The following is an 11,756-nucleotide window of genomic DNA, read 5'->3' as shown; positions in this document are numbered from 1 at the left end:
GATATGTATCTAAAGCAATTTTCAAAAACTTTAGTGGTCCTTTTCTGTAATTTTTTAAATTACTAAATTATTATTTTACTGATCACTTTTTTTTCCTGTGGCCCAATGAACTCTTAGAATAGCATTTGGTATTTTTAGACTGCAATTTGAATGCAGTTAATATGTGCTTGGCTTTTAATTTGAGGTGGTTGGAGTTGAAATTCTGAAATTTTATAATGTTTAGAAGCACTTCTGTTTTCCATAAAACGATGTTTGTCTTACCTAAGATATCTTCAACCATCATCCATTTATAATTAATAATACATATTTGATACTTGACCTCTTTAGAGGTCAAATGGTGATAGTCAATGCTAGAAGAGGTAACTGGAAGTCTGTGACTGCTAGGAAGTTAATACCTAATGCTCTTGTAGGTTGGTTCTTTGCCATTACCCATCCCAGGTAATTAGGCATGTCAGGCTTTCTACTTTTCTCAAAAAATATGCTAGAAATGTTTAGTGTTCCTTTTTTAAACAAGTTACCAATAATCCATACTGAAGATCCCATAAATGGGATCTTTCAGCTTCCCAACTGAGTGTCTATAGAACTGTATTTGAACTTGGGACTATTTCCAATCTTTATTCCTCAGTACCAGGGATCAAACCTAATGCTTTGCCACTAAGCTGTATCTTTAGCCCTCTTTGAGACGGGTCTTGGTAAGTTGCCCTGGTTGGCCTCAAACTTGTGACCCTCTTTACTGAAATAAATTGTTCATTTTAACAATTTGTTACCAGGCTGTTAATAGTTTAGCCTGGGAAGAATGTTTCCGTCTATTCTGATGGCATGTCCTTTTGGGGGCCTGTTTAAAATTTGAAATTCAGTGAAAAATTTTAAAGGTTAGCTTGTGTGTTTAATGGATACTAATTTGATGTAGCATTGAGGAAATGGGGGTGTTATGTCCACACACCACTGCTCCCTAACCCTAACCAAGTCAGTCAAGAGACTTTATCTTATAATATGGAGCAGCTTTACAAACTTTGCTCAAAGGACAATGTAGTTCTAAAATGTGCAATTAGTGGCTTTGTTGTTGTAGGTGGACACAATACCTCTATTTTTATTCATGTACCTAGTGTTCCACCTCTGAGCCACAACCCCAGCCCTTAGTAGCTAAGTTTTTAACAGCACATTGTCTACAGGTTCAAACCAGAATATATTTTTGCCTTTCCCGTGGATACTTTATCTGTTCCCTTAGCTTGTCTGTGTAGGTTAGATTGGGAGGGGTTTGTAAGACCAAAACTGAGTTTAAGTTGCCCAGCTGTCTCATAGTCTTATATGATGGCTGTGGTAGCTAATGACTCTTTAAGGACTGGATTGATTGTAACTGGTGTGGGAAAGAAAGAAATATCCCTTGAGGAGATAATGTTTTCATAGACCCATTTCTAAAAATGACCCAGTTCACTGGAGTAGCCCCTGGAAAGTGGTACTTGGAAGCAAGGTCTCCCTAGCAAACCTCAAATAAACAGACAAAACACAGATGCACTGGTGACACAAGTATTTATTGAGAAAAATAATACAAACTGGTGGCATACAAATTATTAAAAAATAGAATGATGGATTTTATTTATTGGTCGGACATCAGAAACTGCAGGTCAATTCCTACTCTAATGTGCACATACTGTTTGAAATGAGGAACATCATTCATGCAAGCAAACATTGTGAAGACTTTGGCCTTTCGTACTGGGTGGGGGGAGATGGCAAGAATTTAAACATGGTACTTGCCAGATTTTAGGAATACTTTTATTTGGGCACATTCTTTGAAGAAACAATAGCCTCTTTTAATAGGGCTAAATGTAGAATGAAAACATTCAATACTACACCCCCCTCAAAAATCCCTTTATATTCCCAAGTATAAATTTTTATGTGTAAGCAAAAACACTCAAATCACTGACAAGAACAAATCCTTTTAATGTAGGAGTTAAATTTTGCTAGCATTTTAAGACATTAAAACATTAGACAAGTGGCCCTCAAATAGAATGTCTTTTTTCCCCCAATCCTAAACACGTTGAGTGATGGAAGGTGAACATTAAGGTAGAACTACTGAACCAGTGCTAACGGAGTTGGCCCATACTTTCTCATAATACTGGCAAGTAAAGACTTTCCATCCAAACGTGCAGGCTTGCTTTCTTTTTTTATAGAGTGGTCTTTGTAAAGCAAGGCTACTACTCGGCACTGTGTACCCAGGGCCCAGCTTCTGCCTCCCAACATGAACAGTGGTCAGCCTGCCAGACTAGCCATTCCAGGATACTTTTAAAGTGACAAATAATGTTTGTACTAAGAATCTTTTTTTTTTGGCCTTTTTAGGCTAGAGTTTCAACTTGAGAATTAGATTTTGACACAGAAAAGAGCCAATATCACTTATATAAGTGAAATATACCAAATAGAAAGGTTTCCTGAAAGGGAGAGTCCACCTCATAGCCACAAGGGAAAATGGGCACTGGGCCATGTTCTCTTTTTTCCCCATTGTTTTGTCACATTTTTCAACTCTGGGAATGAAAAAGTACTTCCTCTAAGCACTGAATTCATAAATAGAAACAGACTTTGGTTTTGTTGTAAAGGCAAAGTAAGACTTAATGTGTATCCTATGGGAATACATAGTATAACTTGAGTCCACACTTACAGCAAATTATACTTCTCTAACCATAGCTAATTAAACTGAACTATTTTTTTTTTTGTATAAATAAAAAGCCTTGATGACAACTTATTTCAGTAGAAATTCCAAGTCAAAGATATATTCCACAGTTACGACTGAAGGACATTTAAACTTGAATTCTCCAATCAGTGACAACAGTAGTGTCTATACTATTTTAAATTTGTATAACATTTCCCAATTTTCAATACAAATAAAAGATTTTTTGTTTTCTTTTTCCTGTGAAGAGCCATAAAACAACCTTCACAGAGGTTACAAGTGAATCATAATCATCTATTTAGTACTTGTACACACTTAACTAATAAATCTTATTGTTAAGTTTTACAATAAACACGTATTACTAAGGACACTGTCAAAGTTTCTACACTTAAATGTTACTTTCACAGTTTTAAATATCAAAAGAAAAATCTACTTTAAAGTTAATACCAAGAACAAAGCCTAGACTGATCCCTTAAGCAGTCTAATTTTAAACTGTACAGTACAGTTTAGTGTTTTTTGGAAAATAGTGTTAGAGTTGGAGAAAATGACTAAGAATCAAAAAATTATAAATAGTTCGGGTATCTCTCTCAACACAGCTAACTGGAACACACAACAAAAGCACACACAAACATGAACAAAACCCCATGACTTTGCTTCAGCAGAGTAAAGTAAAATGGCAATACACAAAAGTATTATTTTGCTTCACATTTCCCCTACAACTCCATCCCAAGCAGGCCCAAAATGAGCTGAAAGCAGCTGAAATGATGTCTGGAGATCATGTCTCCCTTGCTTTGGAGAGAGAAGTTCAGGATGGGAAAATTGCTAGCATTTCACAGGCTACTGGCATTTAGAGTTACTCATGAAATAACTAAGGTGATTTATTTAACTCTTTGATGTCTCAACAGTCATGGAACTATATAAGAAGAGGAAAAGAACTACTACTATGTGAGTATGAAGTATATAAATATGTTACACTCAACACTGAAAAGCATTAACACTTTCTTCATGCTGCACACAAATTTTATAGTAAATATGCAACATTTTGATAGAAGTTTTCCCCACATAGTCGTAGTGAGTTTTGGAGGGCACTGAAAATACTTGCACATGAACTGTATGTTTTAAATTTACAGTGAAAATTTACACCCCCTGCCCTTATAAACAATCACTAACTTACCTTTTCTCATTTAAAAAAATCAGTGATAATATAGCAATACGACTTAATACTTTTTCATCATTATGAAAAATTTGCCCCTAAACACATGTTTAAGCATTAAGAATAGTTGCAGAGTTACACCTTTACTGCAGTGAACTACAGCACAGACTGGAAACTTCAGGCAAGGAACTGCTAGGCCTGCCTCACTTGCCCCTTTCAAAAACACTGCAGCTGACTCAACACCTGCTGGCAAGGGAGGTGAGTGAAGAGCCAATTTGTGTTCTCACTCCCTCCCTTCCCACACCCAAACAAAGAACCATTTCCCCAAGAAGTGTTAACTAAAAGATAAACTAAGTAGGTGTTTACAAAACACAACTGGACTTCTTCCATCATTTTGGGATAAACCAAAATAAAAATTTTAAAGTTTCATTTGGAGATTTCAAAGCTGAAAATGCTTTTAACAAATTCTAATGCCTTAGATCTAAAGAAAGTATATATTGTCCGTTGTTGATTATGAAACCACTGGCCTTGTTGATCTAAAAATTTTTTAACACTTGAATTTACTATGTTTTTCTTCTGGAAAAGTTCTTTGGCATTCAAGTAAAATCAATACTTTCCAAACAGTCACCTGTATCACACTGAAGTGACTGCTTTAATTTCTAAATCAATTTTACCCAGGGATACTGATGGCCTTGACACATAATTTAGTCTTGTCATTATTCCAAAGAGTGGAATTCAGGGTTTTCTGGGACATCATCTGACCCCATTTCTTTTTACCACAATGGTTCCTGCTACAATGTCGTAGGCTGTTCGATTATGCTGAAAAAACAGCAGTGTGATGAAAGCAGGGAAAAAAGAGGCAATAGAAAAATTCTTGATCAGAGCTCGTATGGTGGACCTAAAAAATTAAAGCAAAAATATCAAGATATAGATGACTACATACAGATGAGTGGTATCCTACCCAAGTTCAAGTTGTACTTGAAATTAAGAGAATTTTTACCTTTGATGTATTATTTTCAAGTAAATATATCATGACCAAACTACTGGGCTCTTTCCAAAGAGTTCATCAACAAAAGACTTAGAACTTTCATAAGAAAAACATCTCAGATGGGCTGGACTATGGCTCAGTGGCAGAGCGTTTGCTTGCCTAGCATGTGTGGGGCACTAGGTTTGATTCTCAGCACCACATATAAATAAATGAATAAAATAAAGGTCCATCAACAACTAAAAAAAAAATAAAAATCTCAGAATATGAACTAAGGGTTTACAGTATATTTTAGTATTTTTTCTGGAAGAATACTGTTCCTGGCTTACCTTTTCCATAGTCGCATCTTTTTTGGTTTTGGTACCAGAGACTGAACCCAGGGGTGCTTAACCAATGAGCTACATCCCTAGCCCTTATTATTTTTTGAGACATTGTCTTACCAAGTTGCTGAAGCTGGCTTTGAACTTAGATCCTCCTGCCTTAGCCTCCCAAGTCACAGGGATCAAGGTGTGTGTCACCACGCTGGGCCCATAGTCCCTTTTATTACCACGTGTTTCCTTCTAAACTTTCCTTCTAAACTGAATGCTTAATGTCACATTCTCTATCTTATATGAAGTGCGAGCATTTTAAAATTGTTGTCTAGTCTTTCATCCCCTCTCTCCTTTTGTAGGAAAGCCGTAAAAAGTGCAACAACAAACATCAGAATGAAGAATTATCCTACTAATATTAGATCTCTGCCCTTTGTGCACTGTATTGTTACCAAAAGAAAAAAAAAAAAAAAGCAACGGCTAAAGGAGTAGACTGAATGCAGATTAGTTGTTTCCAAATCCATCTTTTAATTTCTGGTTGTGTCGCACATCTGCAAAAAATATCCATCTTACAAGGCTCTAGGGATTAAATTAGTTAATGCACATGTCACTTTACAGTGCCTGGTATAACTGTTTGATAAGTATTAGCCATTTTTGACTCTTACCCACTTTCTTTTATAACAATCCAGGTGTCACTCATTCTGGCAATAATTACAGCTAGATTTTATTTGGCTCAACTGATTACTACCCACTCACCTTTACCACTCACATTACCACTAGGTGCCCTCCCTGGAAGCTAGACGCCAACTACTAGGGGACTGGAGGTATTACAAGCTCTGGCATTTGAGAGCAACAGGATATGTGCATGTATTGTGCATATCATCAAACTCTTAGCCTATTCAAGAGGAGATATAATGGTGGCTCAAGACAGAGTAGTAACTGACCAAATATCCCAGACCTAGGGAATTATAAAGCTGGGCCCTGAGGATTGGTACAGCATCAACACCTAAATCATCTTATTATTGTGATTTATAAAAATGATCTTGAATATGTATACTGAAGAGGAAACAATCAAAAAAAGTTCATAAACCCTTTAATAATTGCAGTATATGTCATAAAGAAAAGAGTGAGAAAAATCTAAATTTAATATTCTAAAAATATTATAACAAGCATTATAACTTATGCCATATTCAATACAGTCCTGTGTCACATAAGAAGGGACACATTGAGAAATGTATCATTAGGTGATTTTGTTCACTATATAAAAATCTTAAATGTGCTATACAAAACTAAGATTCCCACACAAAGACATTAGTCAATATAATCTTATGAGACCACTGTGATGTATGTGGTCTATCCTTGACCAAAACATTATGCAGTGCAAAAATATACCTAAAATATACACTTTCCCAAATATATAGTAGATGAAGCTAAGAAAAGGACTTACGTTGTAATGCTAACATTTGAGGAAGGAATCACTAAAACTCGACTTGGAGCAATAAGCACTGATGTATCACATGTCACAACTCGAAGCCCTAGCAGGAACTTCCCGGGGGTAGCTCCACCTGCTCCCCAAATGCAAATTATCTAAGGAAAGAAGGAAAATTAAAAAATAATTTATTGGTTCAACTATACCAGTTTTAAAGATAAGTTTCCTATTACTTCATGTTTTAAAATTTTCAACTTAAAAGAATACTCAAAGGATAGCCATTTATTTCTGTGGTCTCTTAATATGTGCAACACTACAATATATTTAATATTTCTCTATGACCCATTATATTTTTTAGTAAGTTGTTGCCAAGGAAAAATACTCCCAAATGTCCTCAACCAACCAACCTACAAGTATATTTATTGGTCACAGTATTTTTATGAGTGGAATTTTATTTTTAAGACTGAAAAACACTACAAAGAAATTATAAAATGTCTCCCTTCTAAACAATTTCTAAAAGTTGTTTTTTTACCTTGAAAAAAAAGTTAACTAAAGAAAATGTGGAAAAAACAGAAAAATACTTGAAAAATAATGATTAATTATAAATTTCCATTACTAAGGCTGATCATCTACAGATTCTTAAAAAATTATTTGCTGCAGTAACTTACCTCATAGAAACAAACTAATAATCTGTATATAAGTGCCACAACCATCATTTTCTGCAAATCTTCCATTGATGTATCTTCATCTATTTCTTCTATTATATAATGCATAGCAAACTTAGAGATATCCCTACATAAAAAATAATAATTTGGGGTTATTCAGAATTAGTTACAAGAACAGTTATGGTTTTGTTTTGTTTTTGTGGTACTGAGGATTGAACCCAAGGACACTTTAGCACTGAGCTAGATCCCCAGTCCTTTTCTTGAATTTTTGAGATAGGGTCTATACTGCCGAGGCTGCTCAAACTTGTAATCCTCCTGTCTCAGCCTCCTAAATCGCTGGGATTATAGGTGTACAACATGGTGTTCAGCTGTTAAATCATAAATTTTAAATGAAATTCTAAGCTAAACTTTAGGGTCCCAATCATCTAGTTCCACAAAACATTTACTAGCTTATTCAACAAATAGGCATGGCTGGGTGGAGGAGCATTTTCCTGCCACATGTGCTATGCACTGGGCTGGAGATAGCTCAGTAGCTAAAGCACTTCCCTAGTACGAGCAAGGGCCTGGGTTCAATCCCCAGCACTACAAAATTGCACCATCGTGAGTGAGTGAATACTGTGCAAGCCCTGGGGATACAATGATAATTTGAAATGTGTCTATTTTCAAGGAGATTCAACCCAAAAAGGGAAACAACAATAAGTAATAATAATGACAAAGCAGGAAGCCAGCTGTAATAGGGAACCACAAATACCAGGGAAACATTTCAGTTACACTTAACCTTGTGAATGACAAGTAAGCTAGGATCTGAAGGATGAAAAGAAGTTAGCCAGACTAAGGTGGAAGAAAGTTCCAGGGAAAGTGAACAGTAGGAGAGAAAGCCGTGGAGCAAGACAGTGTGTGATGGAAGTTATAAGCAGTTTGAAATGGCTCAGATATTAAGTATGAGAAGTGACAGTAATTAAGAAATAAGAGCATGTGTTAAATCATATGAAGAAATTCAGACTATCTTGGTGAAGAGAAACAAGTAAAGGGTTTTAAGGCAGGGGAGGGCAGAATCAGAATTTATGATCACTTTGGTTTTACACAGGAGGTTCAGTTGAGATAAAACAAGAGACTGGCTATGATCCAAGCAAGAGATGACAGTGACTGGAGTAGGGAGAAACCATGATGAGGCAAAGCAGCTGGCACTGAGGAGGCAACAGTCCAGGCTCAAGCTATCCAGGAGAAACTAGACACAGAGGAGTTGGCATTGGGTGGTTTTGTGAGGAGGGAAAAGGAGGAAGCACAGTAACACTCAGGTTCACATCGAGCTAACTTTCATGACTAAGTTCAAGGTTTAACTTCTCATAAGCCCAAATTTCAGTCTATAACCCGTAGAGGTAAGCTCAGTGCCTCAGTGCCTCAGTGCTTGGCAAGTGGTAACTGCTGTTATGATTATTATGAGTAAATGCCTCGCTTGGCAGTTCACTCGGGATTTGTCTGATAGTATGAGCAATCCCATCTGGAAATGTCACTAGTTTATTATTAATAGTCACCTGCCAGTTCTCTTCATGTCTTTGTCTATGGAGACTCCACAGGATAGTAAGAGGAAAATTAGTTCCTGGCCTAAGAGAATAGTTGAACAAATGAGATTTGGAAGGTTCTTTTACCTTCTTTTGAACAGTGAAATTACCACAAATTTTAAAAGAAGTTTATTAAATTTTTTTTTCTTCTTTATAGGTATTTCTTTAAAACTACCACCACCACCAACAACAAAAAACAATAACTCTAACAAAGCTCTTATAAAGAAATCATGACCATGGCACACCTATTACCCTCACAGCCACTTGCAGGCTTGAACAGAACTTAACAAAGGGACTCTAAAATAGAACTAAAACCTTTCTACAAATGTCCTTCACTTACTTTATTCCACTGAGGTGCATAATGGTTAAGACAATGGTTGCTTTTATAAAGAAGAGAATAAAGAAATCCACCATCTCTGCCATAAATCTGTGGGCCAAGGATGGAATAACATACTCTCTGCCTGCAAATTAAAAAAAGAAAACAAGTTAGGAAAACCAATCACTTCATATAAGACTAGTTAGCTTACAATTTGCTTTCACCTTAATGTTTAAAATTTGATTTCTTAGCTAATGACTAGAGTGCCCAATACATTGCACTAGGGACTAGAAGAACTAGATGATCACATACAGGAAACAAAATCTAACACTTGTAGTAAAAATCAAGGTTAAGAATGGACAACTAGTATAAAGTAAATCCCTATATCCCACATGCTACCTTCATTTAGTTTTGCTTTCTATTAAAAAAAAAACAAAAACAACAACAAAAAAAACATGATATCAACCTCCCAACCTAATTCTGTCGGGGGTCGTGTTCTGGCATCCACCAGTGCTCGGCCATGCACAGGATTCGCTTTAACGAACGCGGCATATTGTAGTCCACCCCGAGGTGCACAGGGCCTTGGGTCAGTAGGCTGGGCCCGAAGTCATCCCTCCTCTCTGTCTGCGACCCTCCCCGACGCGCGGTCCCGCCATCGGGGGCCCAGGCCGGCCGTCGGGCCAGGGGTCTCCGAGCGAGGGATTCGCTGCGCGCGGGGGCGCCGTGGCCCCGGGTGAGGGAACCCATTCGGGCGCTGGGCACCGCGGCCCACGACCCCCGGGCGGCCCACGACCCCGCGCCTCTCACCGGCCTGCCGCGCGGCGTCGCTCGCCGTCCGCGCAGGCACCGCGGTTCCTACTCTTGTCACTGGTGTCGCCCGGACCGTCCCAGGCACGGGAGCAACCCGCGGCCCCAAGCCCGCAACCGGAGCCGGGGTGGCGATGCCCGCTGCTGCCGCCGCCGCCGCCGCCTCGGGCCCCGCGGCCCCGGCGCCCAGGAAGTAGAAGGGGTTGTAGTAGCCGAGCTGCGGCGCGGCGGCCGAGGAGGTAGCGCCGGCCGCGGGGTAGCTGGGCGGCGGCTGAGGGCCGCAGTAGGCGGGGAAGGCGGCCAGGCCGCTGTGCCAGGTCAGGTAGCCGCAGTACGACTGCCACAGCCACTCGTGCACCTGCCGCGAGTACTCGCGGGCGCTCAGCCGCGCCGACCTCTCCCGGGACGCCGCGGCCTCGGGCGCCTCGCAGCTCGCCGGCTCCGGCGGCCCCGCGGCCGCCTCCCTCCGATTCCGGGGCTCGCGCGGCGGCTCCGGCTCCTCTGCGGCGGCGGACGCGGGGCCCGGGGTTGGAGGCCGGCCCGGGGCCTGAGGCTCGGCCTGCGGCCCGTCCCGGGAGCCGGGGGCGGCGGCGGCGACGGCGGCGGCGGCGGGGACCGGCTCGTGGTCTCCTCCGCCTTCCTCCTGCCCGGGAGGGCGGCCTCGGGCTTCCTCGGGCCCCTCTGCCATCGTCGCCTCAGCAGCACCCTCCGCGGTACCTGTCACTGAGCCTTTCCCTCCCCCAGTGGCCCCTCCCCAACGGCGTCGTCGCCACCGCAGCACCGCAGGCGTCAACAATCCGCCGCCGGAAGCGGAAACCCCGCCCCTCGGAGGCCGCCGGGAGGAGCGGGGGGCGGTGTCTCCTCAGTGACTGCGACGAGGTGGTCGCCTTGCTCTTTGGTTCGCTGCGCTTTGTGATGTTAATGGCATCCAAGTGGAGGCGTTTCTAGACGTTTCGGTGGGGATGGGCCGAGGTCCGCCCGGGAAGACTGCGGAGGGCAAGAGGGTTTCCCGCAGAGGTCCCGGGCGGACGCCGCCTGTTCTGCGACGCCCAGAGGGTGTGGTCCGCGCCAGTTCACGATTTGTCCCGAGAATGCCGTGTTTGTGCCCTTAGATGATAAATCCAAAGCCACACTCAACTGAGACGTATGTAAGATGGAATGTCTCAGTGCGGACATTTTCAACTGAAATAAGAGAAGAAGGGTTGTGCTGATTTAAGTGCCCGAGCAGCGCGGTTCTGCAGCATGCTTTCCTCCTGCTGTCGGGCCGCCTCCCGTTTCCGCAAGCCACTGCCTCAGCCCAGGGTACCTTTCCCTTTATCTTGGTGGGAAAAGACCACGGCCCAGAACTTTGGTGCCCTCTCTCAGTACCTTGGCCCATGCGGGATAACTCTTATCCCCCTGCCCCCAAAAGAGTGTATTCTACCAGAATTGCTAGACTTAATATTTCATACACACACACACACACACACACACACGCACACATACATACATGTATACATATATATTATATTTTGTATATATATATACACACACATTATATACTATATATATATATATATATATATATATATATATATATATATATTTGGAATTGAACCACTGAGCTGCATCTACAGTCCTTTTTATTTTTTATTTTTGAGACAGAATCTTAATAAGTTGCCTAGGCTGAACTTGCATTTCTCCTGCCTCAGCCCCACCATGCCTGGGTACATATTTATATTTTAATATACTTTATTTTGTCCTTAACTTTATAAGCCTCTCTGTGGTAGTAGTATGACTTTGATTCCCTAATACCCATATAGAGGCAGGGGCTAATCATTCTAAACTGAGAAAAGGGAAGCCAGAAGGAGGGAAGATAGGTTGTAATGA

The 11,756-nt window shown here is 40.8% G+C and overlaps 1 protein-coding gene across 1 annotated transcript; it reads right to left on the bottom strand.

The window, feature by feature from the left end:
- Window positions 1-1,513: 1,513 nt before the first annotated feature.
- On the bottom strand, window positions 1,514-10,632 carry Fam8a1 (family with sequence similarity 8 member A1). The gene is made up of 5 exons (XM_027948214.3): window positions 9,888-10,632; window positions 9,105-9,225; window positions 7,206-7,329; window positions 6,556-6,695; window positions 1,514-4,713 (listed from the first exon to the last, which is right to left on the bottom strand). The coding sequence occupies exons 1-5, from the start codon at window positions 10,573-10,575 to the stop codon at window positions 4,569-4,571; spliced, it is 1,218 nt and encodes a 405-aa protein (XP_027804015.3). The 5' UTR covers window positions 10,576-10,632; the 3' UTR covers window positions 1,514-4,568.
- Between the last annotated feature and the right edge of the window lie 1,124 nt (window positions 10,633-11,756).

This window comes from Marmota flaviventris, chromosome 6, assembly GCF_047511675.1.
Source record: "Marmota flaviventris isolate mMarFla1 chromosome 6, mMarFla1.hap1, whole genome shotgun sequence".
NCBI lineage: Eukaryota > Metazoa > Chordata > Mammalia > Rodentia > Sciuridae > Marmota > Marmota flaviventris.
The sequence above is the reverse complement of the archived record's forward strand: the minus strand, read 5'-3'. Positions and strand labels throughout refer to the sequence as shown.